Raw genomic sequence first — 14,704 nt, 5'->3', positions numbered from 1 at the left:
ATATCTCAAAAAAGTTTAGGGTGTATAGAATTGAAAACTTAAGTTTAGTTAATTGTTATTATTATTTGGTGATTTTCAACGGTTAATGGATGTGAGGTTTATAATTTGAATTAAAATAATACTCATTAACGATTGTCAGTCATCCACGTTGTACATGCGAGTAAACTATTAATGCTAACAATTTTGTTGAATTTTCGGCTACAAAGTTGAAGATAAAGAGAAAAAGACACCAGAAAAAGTGAGATGGGATGGCATAAGTGAGGCAAAGAGGTTTCTTTTGGTCGTAAAGGCAAAGAGGTTTTAAAGTCCATGAATCAAAGAAATTTTTCTTGGATCTTTTGTGTTCATGGTTGTTGGGTACATGGGGCCACAAGTTTGGTATGTCTTTGACTCTGTGCTTGATGTCTAGCTAACATTCACTGAACTAGTTCCCAATAGGCCTAGAGCTTCCACCAGCTCCTTTACTCCTTTGTCATTTTGACTTGCTCACTCAAATTTAAAGAGTTTTAGCATCATCAAAATATTACATTTAACTTTTTTTTTTTATTTTAAACAAAAGGTTTAGCACACTCGGAACCAGGGCAAACTCTAGACTTTTTCAAATTTACAGAATAATTTACACATTACCCACTAAACACGGAACTGCTAACAGCAGGACTCAAACACAAATAGAACAACACACAATACAAGGACCTTACCAACTGAACCAACCCCTGTTGATAATTACATTTAACTTGAGCAGCAAAGTACCCTTCGTTTCCTCAAAAGATACTTTTAGAAAAGAAGTATCAAATTTCTTTTTTGTAACTTTATAGGATGTTTCAAACAAAAAGAAGATGCTTGAGTTGAGCTAAGCTTTCAGTATTATATATTATATGCCAACAGAAAAGGGACCATTAGGAATTTTGTCCAAGGATTAGTATTAGTGATGTGATGACCGGTGGTGGTGGACATTAAGAGATCAGATATTATACATAAGAGAGATGGTTGTTGGATTTTGAATAAACTCTTCACCCCCATCGTACTATTTTCATACAGCACGGCATCGTCTGGTGACTCAACGTGAACGTAAAAAATTACACATAAGATAATTATTAAGGTTAACACATTTGAATTATCAGCCTTTGAAGTAAATATAGTATTGCAATTAGCTAGTAAATCCAACTGTGTCAACTTCATGTGCTTATCTTGTGTGTATATTTTTCACCAATATATGTGGAATTTTCTTGAGCCCTAATCATTCATTTATGGTTCCAGGCTTCCAGGTAATTTACCAGTGATGCATACATGGCATCATAGGCTACACGTAGCAGAAGGTGAAAGCCTAGTCAACCCTGGCGGCTAGATCAGATTCTATGTCTGTGCCGGTCCTGTCCTGTGATATCAAACACGTGCATGAACAGGTGAGAGTCCAAAGGTTAGTAATTGCTTTGTATCCCACTTTCTTCTTCTTCTTCTCTTTTCTTCTGTTCTTTCTTGAATAGCTGGTTTTGGAAGCATTATACGACAAGTCTCAGTGTGAATTAAACAGCCGACTAGACTGATTGGACGGTGGAGGAGCTGCTTCTTTTTATTTATTTTTCCTTCATTTTTAATCTAATTAGAAATAGTAGTGCTACTTGAAATAAAAAGTTAAATATAACTTTATAATAGATCAAACATTGTGATCATAAGCCTTTGGTTTTGAAATTTTGCAATCATAAGCCAATACTTTTTTTTTTTTTTGCACTTTCAACCTCAAATGAAATGAAAAACCAATAAGACTTTTGTTTTGAAATTTTACAGTCATAATAAGCCAATGCATTTTTAGTGTAAATACAGTTTTTCTAGTTTGCAATTTGAACCTCATTTATTTAACAAGAAACGTATTGTCATGTAACACATTTTAATTTACTTAAAACATAAAAGAACTCAAAGCTGCTTTCAAAAGAAATTTTAAAAATTTCAAAGTTTGATGGTGTCTCATGTTTTTAATCGTTAGATTATTATAATACTGTGTAGCGTAACATTGAGAAATACCCAGTATAATCAATGGAGTATTTTGGATAATCAATATAAAATATAGTATCCACTTTTAGACTGAAATTATCGCGCAATTATTTAATGGAATTCATCCGATTTATGAAAACCATGCTTCAAACTTCAACTTTGCGTGCCAAAATTTTCTTCTTTCCCCACACTCTCTCAGCACATGTGAATGTCTCTCTCTCACGATGTGAACCCATGAACTCATATTTCAAGCTACTTTTTTTTTTCATATTCCACTTCCCTTCGAAGTTGCCACCCCATGACAACCAAAATCTAGCACTCCCGGCTTCACACCCACCACCACCACTGGACGGCATGTCGTTCAGGCAACGGCTTCCTCCTCCGACACCTTTTCTCATTCTGCTCTTCCTCTGCCTGTGCCTGCTTTCTCCATCCACATCAAAGGAGCTCGAACCGCTCCTCAAGCTCAAGACCGCCCTTCAAAGCTCAAACCCAAGTGTTTTCACTTCTTGGACAGAAGCCACTCCCATATGCAACTTCACTGGTGTTGTCTGCAACTCCAATGGCCTCGTCTCTGAAATCAACCTTTCTCAACAAAAGCTTTCTGGGATTCTTCCATTCGACTCAATTTGCTCGCTTCAATCTTTAAAGAAGCTTTCTTTGGGCTGGAATGGCTTGCACGGAAGCGTAACAGACGACTTGAAAAACTGCACGAGTTTGGAGCAGTTGGATTTGGGTAACAATTCATTTACAGGGACAGTTCCTGACTTGTCACCTCTGAGCCAATTAACCCTCTTGAGTCTGAATGGTAGCAGATTTTCAGGGGCATTTCCATGGAAATCACTAGAAAATCTTACCCAATTAACTTTCTTGAGCCTTGGAGACAACCCTTTTGACCCAAGCTCATTTCCTGCAGAGGTTGTAAAGCTTGACAAGCTTTATTGGCTGTACCTCACAAATTGCAGCATCACTGGACAAATCCCAGAGGGTATTGGAAACCTTACTCTGCTTGAAAATCTGGAGCTTTCTGGTAACCAACTGTCTGGTGAAATTCCACAAAGCATTTCAAATCTCAAGAAGCTCAGGCAGCTTGAGCTTTATGAGAATTTGCTCACTGGGAAACTCCCAGCTGGGCTTGGTAGCCTTCCAAGCCTTGTGAATTTTGATGCCTCCGCTAATAAGCTTGAAGGTGATCTCTCTGAGCTGAGGTCCTTGACCCAGCTTGCCTCTCTGCACCTCTTTGAAAACCAATTAGAAGGAGAGATTCCTGAGGAGTTTGGGGAGTTCAAGAGCCTTGTTAAGCTCTCACTTTACAAGAACAAGCTCACTGGTACTCTTCCTCAAAAGCTTGGTTCTTGGGCAGGCTTGGATTATATTGATGTATCAGAGAACTATCTGACTGGTCCTATACCACCTGACATGTGCAACAATGTAAAAATGGTTGATTTTCTTCTGCTGCAGAACAATTTCACAGGTGGGATCCCGGAAAACTATGCCAATTGCAAGTCTTTGAATCGGTTTCGTGTGAGTAACAATTCGCTTTCGGGTAGTGTCCCTGTTGGAATGTGGAGCTTGCCAAATCTTATCATCATTGATCTTGCTATGAATCAATTTGAAGGTCCTCTGGCACCAGATATTGGTAAGGCAAACTCTTTGTCATTGTTGCTCTTAGCTTATAATAGATTCTCAGGTGAGTTGCCTGATACTTTGTCTGAAGCTACCTCATTGGTCTCAATTCAGCTAAGTGTGAACCAGTTTAAGGGTCAAATCCCAGAAACAATTGGGAATTTGAAGAAATTAAGCAGTCTTCATTTGGACCAAAATATGTTGTCTGGTACCATACCAGACTCATTAGGCTCATGTGTTGGTATCTCTGAAATAAACCTTGCCCACAACAATATCTCTGGCCAAATCCCGTCAAGTCTTGGATCATTACATAACCTGAACTCCTTGAACCTATCTGGAAACCAACTTTCCAGTGAAATTCCTACCAGTTTGTCATCCCTCAAACTCAGCCTTCTTGATCTGACAAACAATCGGTTGATTGGACGCATACCGGAATCACTATCCATTCAAGCCTTTAGTGGAAGCTTTGATGGGAATCCGGGTTTGTGCAGTCGGAACATGGAAAATATGAGGTCTTGTTCTTCAAATTCAGGGACTTCTAGAGGACCCCGAATATTCCTGTCCAGTTTCATTGCTGGAGTACTTGTTCTGTTTGTTGTGGTTGCTGTTTTCTCGCTCTTGAAGCTGAGGAGGAAGAGTCTTGACCATCCATTGAAGAGTGATTCTTGGACTATGAAGCAGTACCACGTGCTAAGCTTCACAGAAAAGGAAATCCTGGACTCGATCAGAGCTGAGAATTTAATTGGCAAAGGAGGGTCAGGGAATGTATACAAAGTTGCACTGAGTGATGGGAAAGAACTTGCTGTAAAGCACATTTGGACCACTTCTGACACCGGTGACCGAAAAAGTTACCGAAGCAGCGCTTCCATGTTGAAGAAGTGCAAACCCAGGTCCTCAGAGTATGATGCAGAAGTGGCCACACTGAGCTCTCTGAGGCATGTGAATGTGGTGAAGCTCTACTGCAGCATAACAAGTGAGGACAGCAATCTGCTGGTTTATGAGTACTTTCCCAATGGGAGCTTATGGGATCAGCTGCACACAAGTAACAAGATGAAGATGGGGTGGGAGGTGAGGCATGAAATTGCATTGGGGGCTGCAAGGGGGTTGGAGTATCTTCACCATGGCAATCACAGACCTGTGATACACAGGGATGTGAAGTCTAGCAATATTCTGCTGGATGGGGATTGGAAACCAAAAATTGCTGATTTTGGGCTTGCCAAGATTATGCAGGTTGGTGCAGATTGCACTCATGTCATTGCTGGGACACTTGGGTACATAGCTCCAGGTAATTTTTCTTTCCTTTTTTTTATCTTCATGAATTAACATGTAACAGTTGACACTGAAAAATCTGATTAAATTTGTCTTTGTGTTTTGTGGTTCAGAGTATGCATATACATGCAAGATCAATGAGAAGAGTGATGTTTATAGCTTTGGGGTGGTCTTGATGGAATTGGTCACAGGGAAGAGGCCAATTGAGCCTGAGTTTGGAGAAAACAAGGATATAGTGAGCTGGGTTTGCAGCAAAATGCAGTACAAGGAGAGTGCGCTTGAATTGGTAGACGCAAGCATCTCAGATGATCTAAAAGAAGATGCCATCAAGGTGCTGAGCATTGCAATTCACTGCACCGCTAGGGTGCCGGTTCTAAGGCCCTCCATGAGAATGGTGGTTCAAATGCTGGAAGAGGCAGAGCCTTGTAAACTCACCAGCATAAATATTACAAAAGAAGGGTAAAAATACCCACAAGATGGCACAGAAGTAGCACAATTGAAGGCAGAAGTTATGGTTCATTTCATATATAGCCCAAAATACACAATACAAAAAATACACAAGCAATGCTCTGTCTGTGAACCCCAATAGTCTTCCTAGCTCCCAGAGAAGCTCCTGCCTACAAAACTTGGGAAGGAGCTCTAGTATTTAGATCTATGCTTGCAGGAGAGTTTAGTGTTTTTTTGGTTTTTTTTTTTGCCCCCTCTTCTTTTTCCTGCTAATTCAGAGGGGGTTACTTTGTAATATAATTGTGCAATAAAGCAATCACTTTGGTTACATTTTATTCTTATTTTAATTTGGATTCCATTCTATCCATCCTCTTTTCTTTTTTTTTCTTTTTTTATAATTATTATAATTTCCCTCCTATTATTATTGTATAGAATATATAGATTTCCATTTTGTCTTATAAAAAAAATTATTCCATTCCATTTTACTTTGGATTAGCAATTAACCAAACGCCACCTAAGAAGAACAGTGATGAGGTTGAGCATCTTGGGAATAGCATTGAGTTCCAATTCCTATTCTTGCGCATCCCTTTCCCTCATTCCACCCATCTCCACCTCTTCTTCTTCAACTTCCTCTCTCTCATTCTCCAACAAGTTCACTCCTTCAGCTTCAGGTCTCTCTCTCTCTCTCTCTCTCTCTCTCTCTCTCTCTCAAATCCCAACTTGACAGGAAATTATGGTTTGTTTGTAACAGGGAAGAGGAATTTAGTTTTACGCGGGCAAAGTGGTGGCTTTGAGAGTGAGCTCAAACCCGGTGGTTTGATGGAATCGGAGAAGGAATTCCCGGAATTCAACCGAAACCTTTACCCGAGTATAGAGCCGTACAGTTCTGGCTTTCTGAAGGTTTCGGATATTCATACAATCTATTGGGAGCAGTCTGGAAATCCAAATGGGCATGTAAGTGCCCCACTGCCTATGCGATTTGGGTTTTTCAAGTTATTTCGTTTTGAGTTTTTTTTCCTTTTCCATCTTGTTCATTTAGAGTGTGAATTCTTCATATATTAAGATTTCAAATTCCAAATCTTTAAGAACTGGGATTTGCAAATCATCTCAAAGTAATAGGATTTGCATTTTGTAAATGAGCTCTGCTATTGTAAAGTGTGCCTTTTTCTTGTTATTGTAGCTTGATGGTGCTTGAATGGTTTGCCCTCTTGAGACTTGTTGTATGTTTTAAAACTTTGTTGAAACTTTCAACTGGCAAGGTCTGTTGGCGGAGGTACCTCGAATTGTTTAAGGTTTTCATGTGAGTTCCAACACTGATTCATACTCACTCTGACCCTCTTGTCCTCCAGGTGGAAAGGAAAAAAGGGAACTTTAATTTTTCTTCTCATTTCTGGGCCTACCCAAATTTCCTTGTCTGTTTTATCGAAGGAATAAAATGTTCCATAGTAAGAATATGCGGCTACATATGAGATGGGTGTTGTTTAAAGAAGATGTAGTGTACTAATTTTATTTTGTATTTCTGAAAGTTCCATGTTGGTTGGTGATTTTGATACTAAATTTTTGTTTAAAATGTTGTGAATTTTATCCTGCAGCCTGTAGTATTTCTTCATGGGGGTCCAGGAGGAGGAACTGCACCAAGTAATCGCAAATTCTTTGATCCTGAGTTTTACAGAATCATTCTATTTGATCAGGTTAGGACTTCAGCCGTTATTAGATACATTTTAATTTCTCCCACAGTTTTTATCTGAAATTATTTCCTTATCTCCAGCGAGGTGCTGGGAAAAGTACCCCACATGCTTGCTTGGTAGAAAATACCACATGGGATCTAATTAGTGACGTTGAAAAGCTCAGGGAACACTTGGAAATTCCAGAATGGCAGGTCAGTATGTAATTTCTAGCTCTCGATAAAGTAAAAACATGGTTGTTTGATATGCCTGAATACATATAATTTTATTTACTATGTCATTCAGGTTTTCGGTGGGTCATGGGGTAGTACACTTGCCCTTGCATATAGCCAATCACACCCTGATAAGGTGCATAACTTTGTTGATGTTACAATTAATTCTTTTGCTGGGATTCCAAATCTCTTGATACAGGTCATCTGCACTTTTAATTATCTAATACATGGTACAGTTTTTTACTATACTTTGATGTTGTTATAAGGTCACTGGCATGGTTCTTAGAGGGATTTTTCTTTTGAGAAAGAAAGAGATTGATTGGTTTTATGAGGGTGGTGCTGCTTCCATATTTCCTGACGGTATGTTACAATTTCTTTTCTGTTGGCATAAACCATAATATCTACCTTTCAGGTTTTGGATAGAAATTTCTATAAATGGGTGTTTTGAAGTACATCTTCGTAGTTTCTCAAACCCTTTTTGCATTGACTATGATTACTGCACTGTTCTTCCATTATATCTGTCACATAAGAAGTGCAATTGTGGAATTTCCAACTATTATTATTAAGAGATTCCAATTATTAGATGTTACAAAACATTGTTGGGGGCTTGAGTTTCTGATGTAGTAATGTTGGAAGTTGATAAAACTTGTTAACGATTTATAGTTTTAAAAATCATAAACAATGACAATTTTTTTTTTCTTTCAATTAACTATACTTGATAAATTCATGCATCTATGGGCTTGGCCTTGGCATGTTTATTAGTTTTTTAAGTGGCTGATTGCTTGTGCCATTTTCAAATATACAGCTTGGGAGCCATTTCGAGATCTTATTCCAGAAAATGAGAGGGGATGTTTTGTCGATGCCTACGGGAAGAGATTAAACTCTGATGATCAGGAAGTACAAGTAAGACGTGCCTGGTTTTGGGCATATGCTGCTTTTAAAAAATGATATTTTAAGCTCATTCTCTTTAAATCTTTCCAAATTTCTTAGTATGCAGCTGCTAGAGCATGGACCATGTGGGAAATGATGACTGCCCATCTTTTTCCAAATAATGATAACATCAAGAGAGGAGAGGACGATAAGTTTTCATTGGTAGGTTGATTCACAGATGAGTATAAAGTATCATGCATAGTTTATGCACTGTTGACTGAAATTCCCTTCTGACTTATAATGGTATTTGCTTTGCTGTGTCCAGGCATTCGCAAGGATTGAAAATCATTACTTTGTGAATAGAGGATTTTTTCCTTCAGATGGGTTCCTGTTAGATAACATTGATAAGATAAGGCATATAAAAACTACAATTGTACAGGTAAATATTTTATATTCTTCCATACATCATTTACGTACTCTTTTAATTAGGGGCACGATATTTGGTGACCTAATGATGTATCATCTGCTGTCGCTGTGCCAGTGTTTTTGGCTTAGGGTATCATTTAAAATTTATGAGTACGTATTTCAGGAATTGGTTTAAATGGATAATGGAGTTAATAGACCCATTGCTTACTGCCCATTGTTATGCATTTAGTTCGGTGGATGACGTTTGTGTGCATCATGGGGTTGAAGGCAAAAACTTAATTTTCGATAATAGAAGACTAATAACTGAGATTTGATATTGTAGGAACCTTGATATTTTATTTTCGATAGTAGAAGACTAATAACTGAGATTTGATATTGTAGGAACCTTGATATATTTATATATGTAAATTTTCTCCATTAGTATGATAAATATGTCCAACATCATTTCCACATCCAGTAAACATATGTGCTTATGTATGCACCTTGAGGTAACATTGTCAATCTAGTATCAATTGTGAGTTGAAAGAACTTTAACAATTGATTTTGCAGGGAAGATATGATGTTTGCTGCCCCATGATGTCAGCTTGGGATCTTCATAAAGCATGGCCAGAAGCTGATCTCAAGGTAATTAGACCATTTATCTTGCTGTAAACTGGTTTCAGCTTTATATACCAAGCATTTGTATTGCTGTAAAATTATTTCTGCATGAGCAAAAAGTAGACTAAAGTTATGCGTTCTCGTGTTTATGATGCCAATAAAGGGAAATTTTAGGTGTATTCTACATAATAATTTATTCCAGAAATATTTTACGTAACTGTGAGATGCAGAACGTCCTGCATCATGTGTACCGCTAATTGCGCTCACCTGAATTGCAGTAGTCATAGTTCCCTTTTTATGAAGAAATTACTGAACAATTTTGCTCTTAACAGGTTATTCAAGATGCAGGGCATTCTGCTAATGAACCAGGAATAGCTGCAGAACTTGTGGCCGCAAATGAGAAGCTGAAACACATAAAGAAAGGGGCATAGGAAAACAAAGACAAGACTACATATCAGTGAATAAGTGACAGTCTTCCCCTGTGGTGGGTGTAGACTCCGGTCAGAAAGCGTGAATTCATCTTCAGAAGGAATTCAGACATCTACAAAGAAGCTGGTTGCAAACAAGTCCGTTCCGGCTTAATGCACATAATTGCTATGGAAGTGTTGGAATATTGTATCAAAGCTGTTTAGTGTTCCCCTTCGTATCAAAGCTGTTTGATGGGGAATTGGATGAGGGCTGTTGAATATGTAGACATTCTGTTTGATATGCTCATAAATTTGTTGGCCTATAAACTGAAACTCTACCTTTCATCTCTCAGTCTGGGTAAGAAAGAGGAGAAAACATATAGAATGGTTTAATTTTTTTTAGCTTCAAATTAATGATTAAAATAATAAACTTTTTCTCTTCTATTTCCCATCCCTCCTCTCCTCTCTTTATATATATATATATATATCAGAAATTCTCTTATGCGGACATCCGGACGTTATTATCGTGCGGACGCAGTGTATTTTGTACTACCCCTCTCTGTTTTCTTGTCTGTTTACAATAGGATCCGCATGATAATAACGTGCGGACATCCGGATAAGAGAATAACTGATATATATATATATATATATCTTAAAGATAGAGATGGTTGGTTCCCACATTTTGGGAGTCAGAGAGCTTGCAAATTGCACCAGGTGCATAAGTCTCAGTACCTAAAAAATAAACAATTAGAAAATTAAGGACCGGGTATGATGCCTCTGTCCTTTAAATGAATAAATACAATTCAATCCTCTCTCATGTTTGATTAAAGGGTAAATGAATAAATACAATTCAATCCTCTCTCATGTTTGATTAAAGGGTACATGAATAAATACAATTCAATCCTCTCTCATGTTTGATTAAAGGGTGAGTATATATTGCCTCTGCCCTTTAAATGAATAAATACAATTCAATTCTCTCATGTTTCAGTACGCCCCCACAAGCCTAACAACCAGAATACATATAAGCAAGCAAATACAATTCAATGATGTTATTGAACAAACAAGAAGATATCATACAACAGAAGAAAATAAGTTAGTTTTGTTGGGCATCCATTAACTCATTTTCCTTGTGCAGCCCCGTGCAGCTCTTCGGTACGTGAATACTGTGAAAGTGTGGCTCTTTTGGGATGGTTGCAGGCCTTCTTCCCCTTGACAATGACCTGGAAGGGGTGCAATTGGCTGCTGGAGAAGCACTGCAGGGGTTTGCTGCTTTCTTGGGTCTTATATTTGTCCACGGGGTTTCCTTTATTACACTGAGTTGACAAGGTGTCTTGGGGGAAACCATTGCCTTCCTCCCAGTTGAATCTGCCCTGCAAAAGAAAAGGCTAGTATGATTAAGTTTTGATGAACATAGGCTCTTTGTCACTGAAGATGATACTACAGACAAATTTCTTTCAAAGTTTTGAGAAGAAAAAGTTAACACTCACCCTCTCGGTCTCACAAATTTTTTCTGCACCATTGGTGATTTAGTCCTTTCTTTATCTGGTTTTTGTATTCTGTCCTGGCCAGTTTCATTTTGCGGAGTTACTGCAGACAAATTTCTTTCGAAGTTTCTTTTTGAAGTCTTCTTAGCTCCCTTCTTTCCCTGCATAGGACCATAAGAACTTTATCAGATACCTAGGCAAAGACCCTCAAGAGTAATCTATTTTCAGCTTCGCTATGACAACAAGACTTACATTTTCATCTAGTTGTGTTCTTCTGTTGAATCTCTTTTCACTGCTTCCTTGGGTATCATTCTCATTGTCACTTTGTCCAAGGCAGTTTTTAGTCATCTAATCAGGAATGAATGTATTAGCCTGGAGCTTTATTTATGACATGCTAGAAAGGGGTAAAAGAAAGTTCAACTACAGACTTACCTGTATCACGTTCTGTTTATTTATTGGTTTTGCCCCTGGGAGCTTGACTAATGTGATTTCCTTAAGAGGTGCATGAACTTTTTTCTCCGAAGTTGCTTCCTTGAGCATCCCTCTTTCCTAGAAAGAGAACCAAAATCATATCAGATATCCTGGACGTTGACTGTTTATTAAAGAAAATGGTCAGAAAAGGTTTCACATACATCAGTTCTAAACCTAAAAGGTTTAGGGTTTGTAGACTTTGGTTTCCTATTCTTCATCCCTTGAGCATTGGTGGCAGCAGATGTAGAGCTTTCTTTCTTAGTCTTATCTGCTTGATTGACCTGCATCATTGTTCAAGTGTTAGCAGGCATAAAAAAACATGAATGACAAAAGTTTAACAGAAACTGATAGTACACTAGAAGATATGATATTATCGTATGATTTTCAAGGGGTTATAAGAAGCCACCTTTTGTAAGTAAGGATCATGCTTGCCCATATTTTTCCTCTTGGAGTGACCATTAGTATTCAGGTCTCTGTAATCACTTGAAAATTTTTAATTACAATTGAGTTCTACAAAAAATACAGAGAACTGAAAAGTAAAGAAGCACAAGTCCACACACCTGTTCTCATGAGAAGCTTTATTATTTTCTTTATCTTCACTCTCAAATGCCTCATTTTCATTTTCTGGGTTGTCAGAGGCCAAAGCATTTTCTTTATCATCATCTTTGTCCATGTTTTCAACGGTGCTCGCCTTCTCTGAACTTGACTTTATTTTCTCCACATGACCATTTCCATCTTTGGCATTCTCCTTATCATCATTCTCTAATGAATCCCTGTCTTTGGAACTTGACAAGGAGGTAGGGTCACCTTTGGAGGTCTCTGATAGGTCTTCAACTTGATTCTCACCTAGTGGAGGTTCTGAGGTTTTTCCAGTTCCCATACACTGTTCGTCACCATTTACTGCACTGCTCTTAGCAGTACCTGACAAGGAGAACCCTTCAAGAGTACCATTTCTTGATTTTTCATCAACCTCCATGTCGGTGGTATCGTTGTCATTAACCCCTTCATGAGGCACAGGATCACAACACTGTTTCAAGTCTGTTTCCTTGTTCTTTCTCTTCATGGATTTGGCTTCCTGACCCTTGCAATTTTTGGAATGCAATGAATCAAAAACCCGGCTTTTAACCTCCCGCCCTCTGAATTGTTTTCTTGAAGTATCTAAAGGCAATGGCTTGTTATACCCCAATACATGTTTCTTTCCACTCGTGATCTCAAGTTTCTTCATGGCTGAACACATTTTTCCCACAGGACTACCCCATTCCTTCGAAACTTTGGTTCTTACAGCCTTCTTTGGAGAGTGAAATACCAGAGCTTTAGCCACCACCCTACTCTTTGGCACCACAACATTTTTCGGTTTGGGGTTCCTAACACTTCGAAATGTGTCTGGATTTGAGATGGGTTTTCTATTCCTCGGACTAGTGAGAGCTTTGGCCACAGAAGATGGTTGCTTTGCCTTAACATTTGGGGTTGCACTGATCTTTTGAAGAGGTCTGGCTTTATCTTTGACATCAACCATCTTACGAGAGAACGAAGAAATCAGGGCCAACCTTGATACTCTAGGCTTGGAAGATTTTGCAGGAGCAGTAAGTGGGCATTTCAAACTACATAGCAAATAAAAATAAAAGAATATATCATTATAAGCCCAATTACAAAATTAGGAGAGAAAACCATTGGAATTTAATCAAATTGAAAGCTTTGCATATATACCTTGGTGTTTTTCTAGCTAGTGTTTTTCTAAGTCTTACATTAGGACTTCTTGCTGCCATGACCTGCAAAACTCATTATTGTCATATCAAAATAAAGTGAATTATGTAAGTTCCAATTCGAACCGAAAACAAAATTTAATACTCACCCGAAGAACAAAGTTTTTGTAGATTGCTTCAGAGTCTAATTCTTCTTCATGCTTCTGATCACATCCTACAAAATAAACACCAACACAAACTTCCTTATCTGACAAAAAAGGGGTTTTATTTCTATAATTAGGCTTTCCTGACTTAGCCCTATCACTGACTCACTGTGATTCTGAATTGCATATTACCATGTCAACTGGATCAACCATTAAAGTTTTCAACTCAAATTAATGACCTTTTAGTTGATTTTGTTCATTTCCTAATAAAGAATCTTCACTTAATTAATTTACCCCTTCAATTTTCCCAGCAACCAAACAGAGAGCTCCAAATCAAACACATCAAAAACAGAACCAAATATAATAAAACGGATCAAAAGCTAACAGAGACATAAAATTCATTTCCAAGCTTAAAACTTTAAAAGCAAGAGCTTCATCTGATTAGCGAAAAACAAATAAAGGGAAGAGATAAATTTGTGGGTTGCTGGGTTAGAGTGAAACGAACCAACTCGCATGCAGAACCAGTAGCGGTCGTCGGGTCGGTACGGGTCGGATTCGGTGAAGTCGACGAACTTGGGCGCTTCGATCTTCTCGTAGAACTCGTCCCCGCCTTCCTGGCCGTCGATCTGCACGCACTTAGTTTCTTCCTCCATTTCCACAGAGCGAGAAAGAGAAGGGAGCCTGAGTTGTGTGAGTGACAGAGAAAGCGAGTTTGGATTTGGGGAATGGAGGTCAGCGAAGAAGAGTGTGAAGTGTGAAAGAGTCGTTAGTTTTAAATTTGCCGTCTCTGCAAGTAGCCGTTGGGGAGAGGTTCTGATTTTCGGACAAGGATGTCACTGAAACGGTTTCTTAGGGGTGTTTTCGTCATTTGATTCTTCCTGTCCAACTGTCAGATCTACCAACGGGGACTGTGTTGGGCCCAAGCCCAAGTTGATCCACAAAATAAATATATATTTTTGGTAAATTAAAAAAAAAACAATTTATCTATTTTTTACGCAAGCAAACGTTAATAAGTAAGCATATAATTCTATAAGAATTAATATATATCATATCAAGAAATTAAAAAACTAATCATTTATTGTAGATAGTAATATTAATTAAATGTCCTAATCGAGTCTCGATTATTCGAGTTTTTTCTTTTGGGGTTACATTGGAGTTCAAATTGGGGTACCATAGTGAAGGGTGAAGCCACCACTACTGTGGTGGGAATTGATTGGCGATTATTCGTGTTCGACGATAAATTATAGAATACTACAGTAGTACGGCTACGTGGTACATCTTGTACACGTGTTATAATATAAGTGGATATTTATAGATACTATTCCCTTAAAAAGGGGAAAATAAATCATATCGTCCACCCATATTATAACACGTA

General features: G+C 38.1%; 3 protein-coding genes across 4 annotated transcripts; 2 read left to right on the top strand and 1 right to left on the bottom strand.

Moving 5' to 3' along the window:
- Positions 1–2,139: 2,139 nt before the first annotated feature.
- LOC110757264 (receptor-like protein kinase 7) lies at positions 2,140–5,659 on the top strand. Its single transcript, XM_021958840.2, has 2 exons — positions 2,140–4,900; positions 4,998–5,659. The coding sequence occupies exons 1-2, from the start codon at positions 2,224–2,226 to the stop codon at positions 5,345–5,347; spliced, it is 3,027 nt and encodes a 1,008-aa protein (XP_021814532.2). The 5' UTR covers positions 2,140–2,223; the 3' UTR covers positions 5,348–5,659.
- Positions 5,660–5,811: 152 nt separating this feature from the next.
- PIP (proline iminopeptidase) lies at positions 5,812–9,972 on the top strand. The gene is made up of 11 exons (XM_021958841.2): positions 5,812–6,002; positions 6,083–6,285; positions 6,924–7,022; positions 7,100–7,210; positions 7,302–7,364; positions 7,495–7,588; positions 8,034–8,131; positions 8,219–8,320; positions 8,424–8,537; positions 9,074–9,148; positions 9,454–9,972. The coding sequence occupies exons 1-11, from the start codon at positions 5,861–5,863 to the stop codon at positions 9,550–9,552; spliced, it is 1,200 nt and encodes a 399-aa protein (XP_021814533.1). The 5' UTR covers positions 5,812–5,860; the 3' UTR covers positions 9,553–9,972.
- Positions 9,973–10,372: 400 nt separating this feature from the next.
- Positions 10,373–14,123, bottom strand: LOC110757204 (neurofilament heavy protein). Of its 2 annotated transcripts, none has more exons than XM_021958772.2 (10): positions 13,835–14,123; positions 13,336–13,400; positions 13,191–13,252; positions 12,044–13,084; positions 11,890–11,956; positions 11,645–11,764; positions 11,445–11,561; positions 11,265–11,360; positions 11,016–11,173; positions 10,373–10,913 (listed from the first exon to the last, which is right to left on the bottom strand). In XM_021958772.2, exons 1-10 carry the CDS (start codon positions 13,980–13,982, stop codon positions 10,622–10,624), a joined length of 2,166 nt encoding a protein of 721 aa, XP_021814464.2. In that variant the 5' UTR covers positions 13,983–14,123; the 3' UTR covers positions 10,373–10,621. The 2 variants fall into 2 exon arrangements, with proteins under 2 accessions (XP_021814464.2, XP_021814466.2); XM_021958774.2 differs by having other exon boundaries at positions 10,373–10,898.
- Positions 14,124–14,704: the final 581 nt, after the last annotated feature.

This window comes from Prunus avium, chromosome 8 (assembly GCF_965620075.1).
Source record: "Prunus avium chromosome 8, drPruAviu1.hap1.1, whole genome shotgun sequence".
NCBI classification, from domain to species: domain Eukaryota; kingdom Viridiplantae; phylum Streptophyta; class Magnoliopsida; order Rosales; family Rosaceae; genus Prunus; species Prunus avium.
This window is presented reverse-complemented; position numbering and strand designations above follow the sequence as displayed.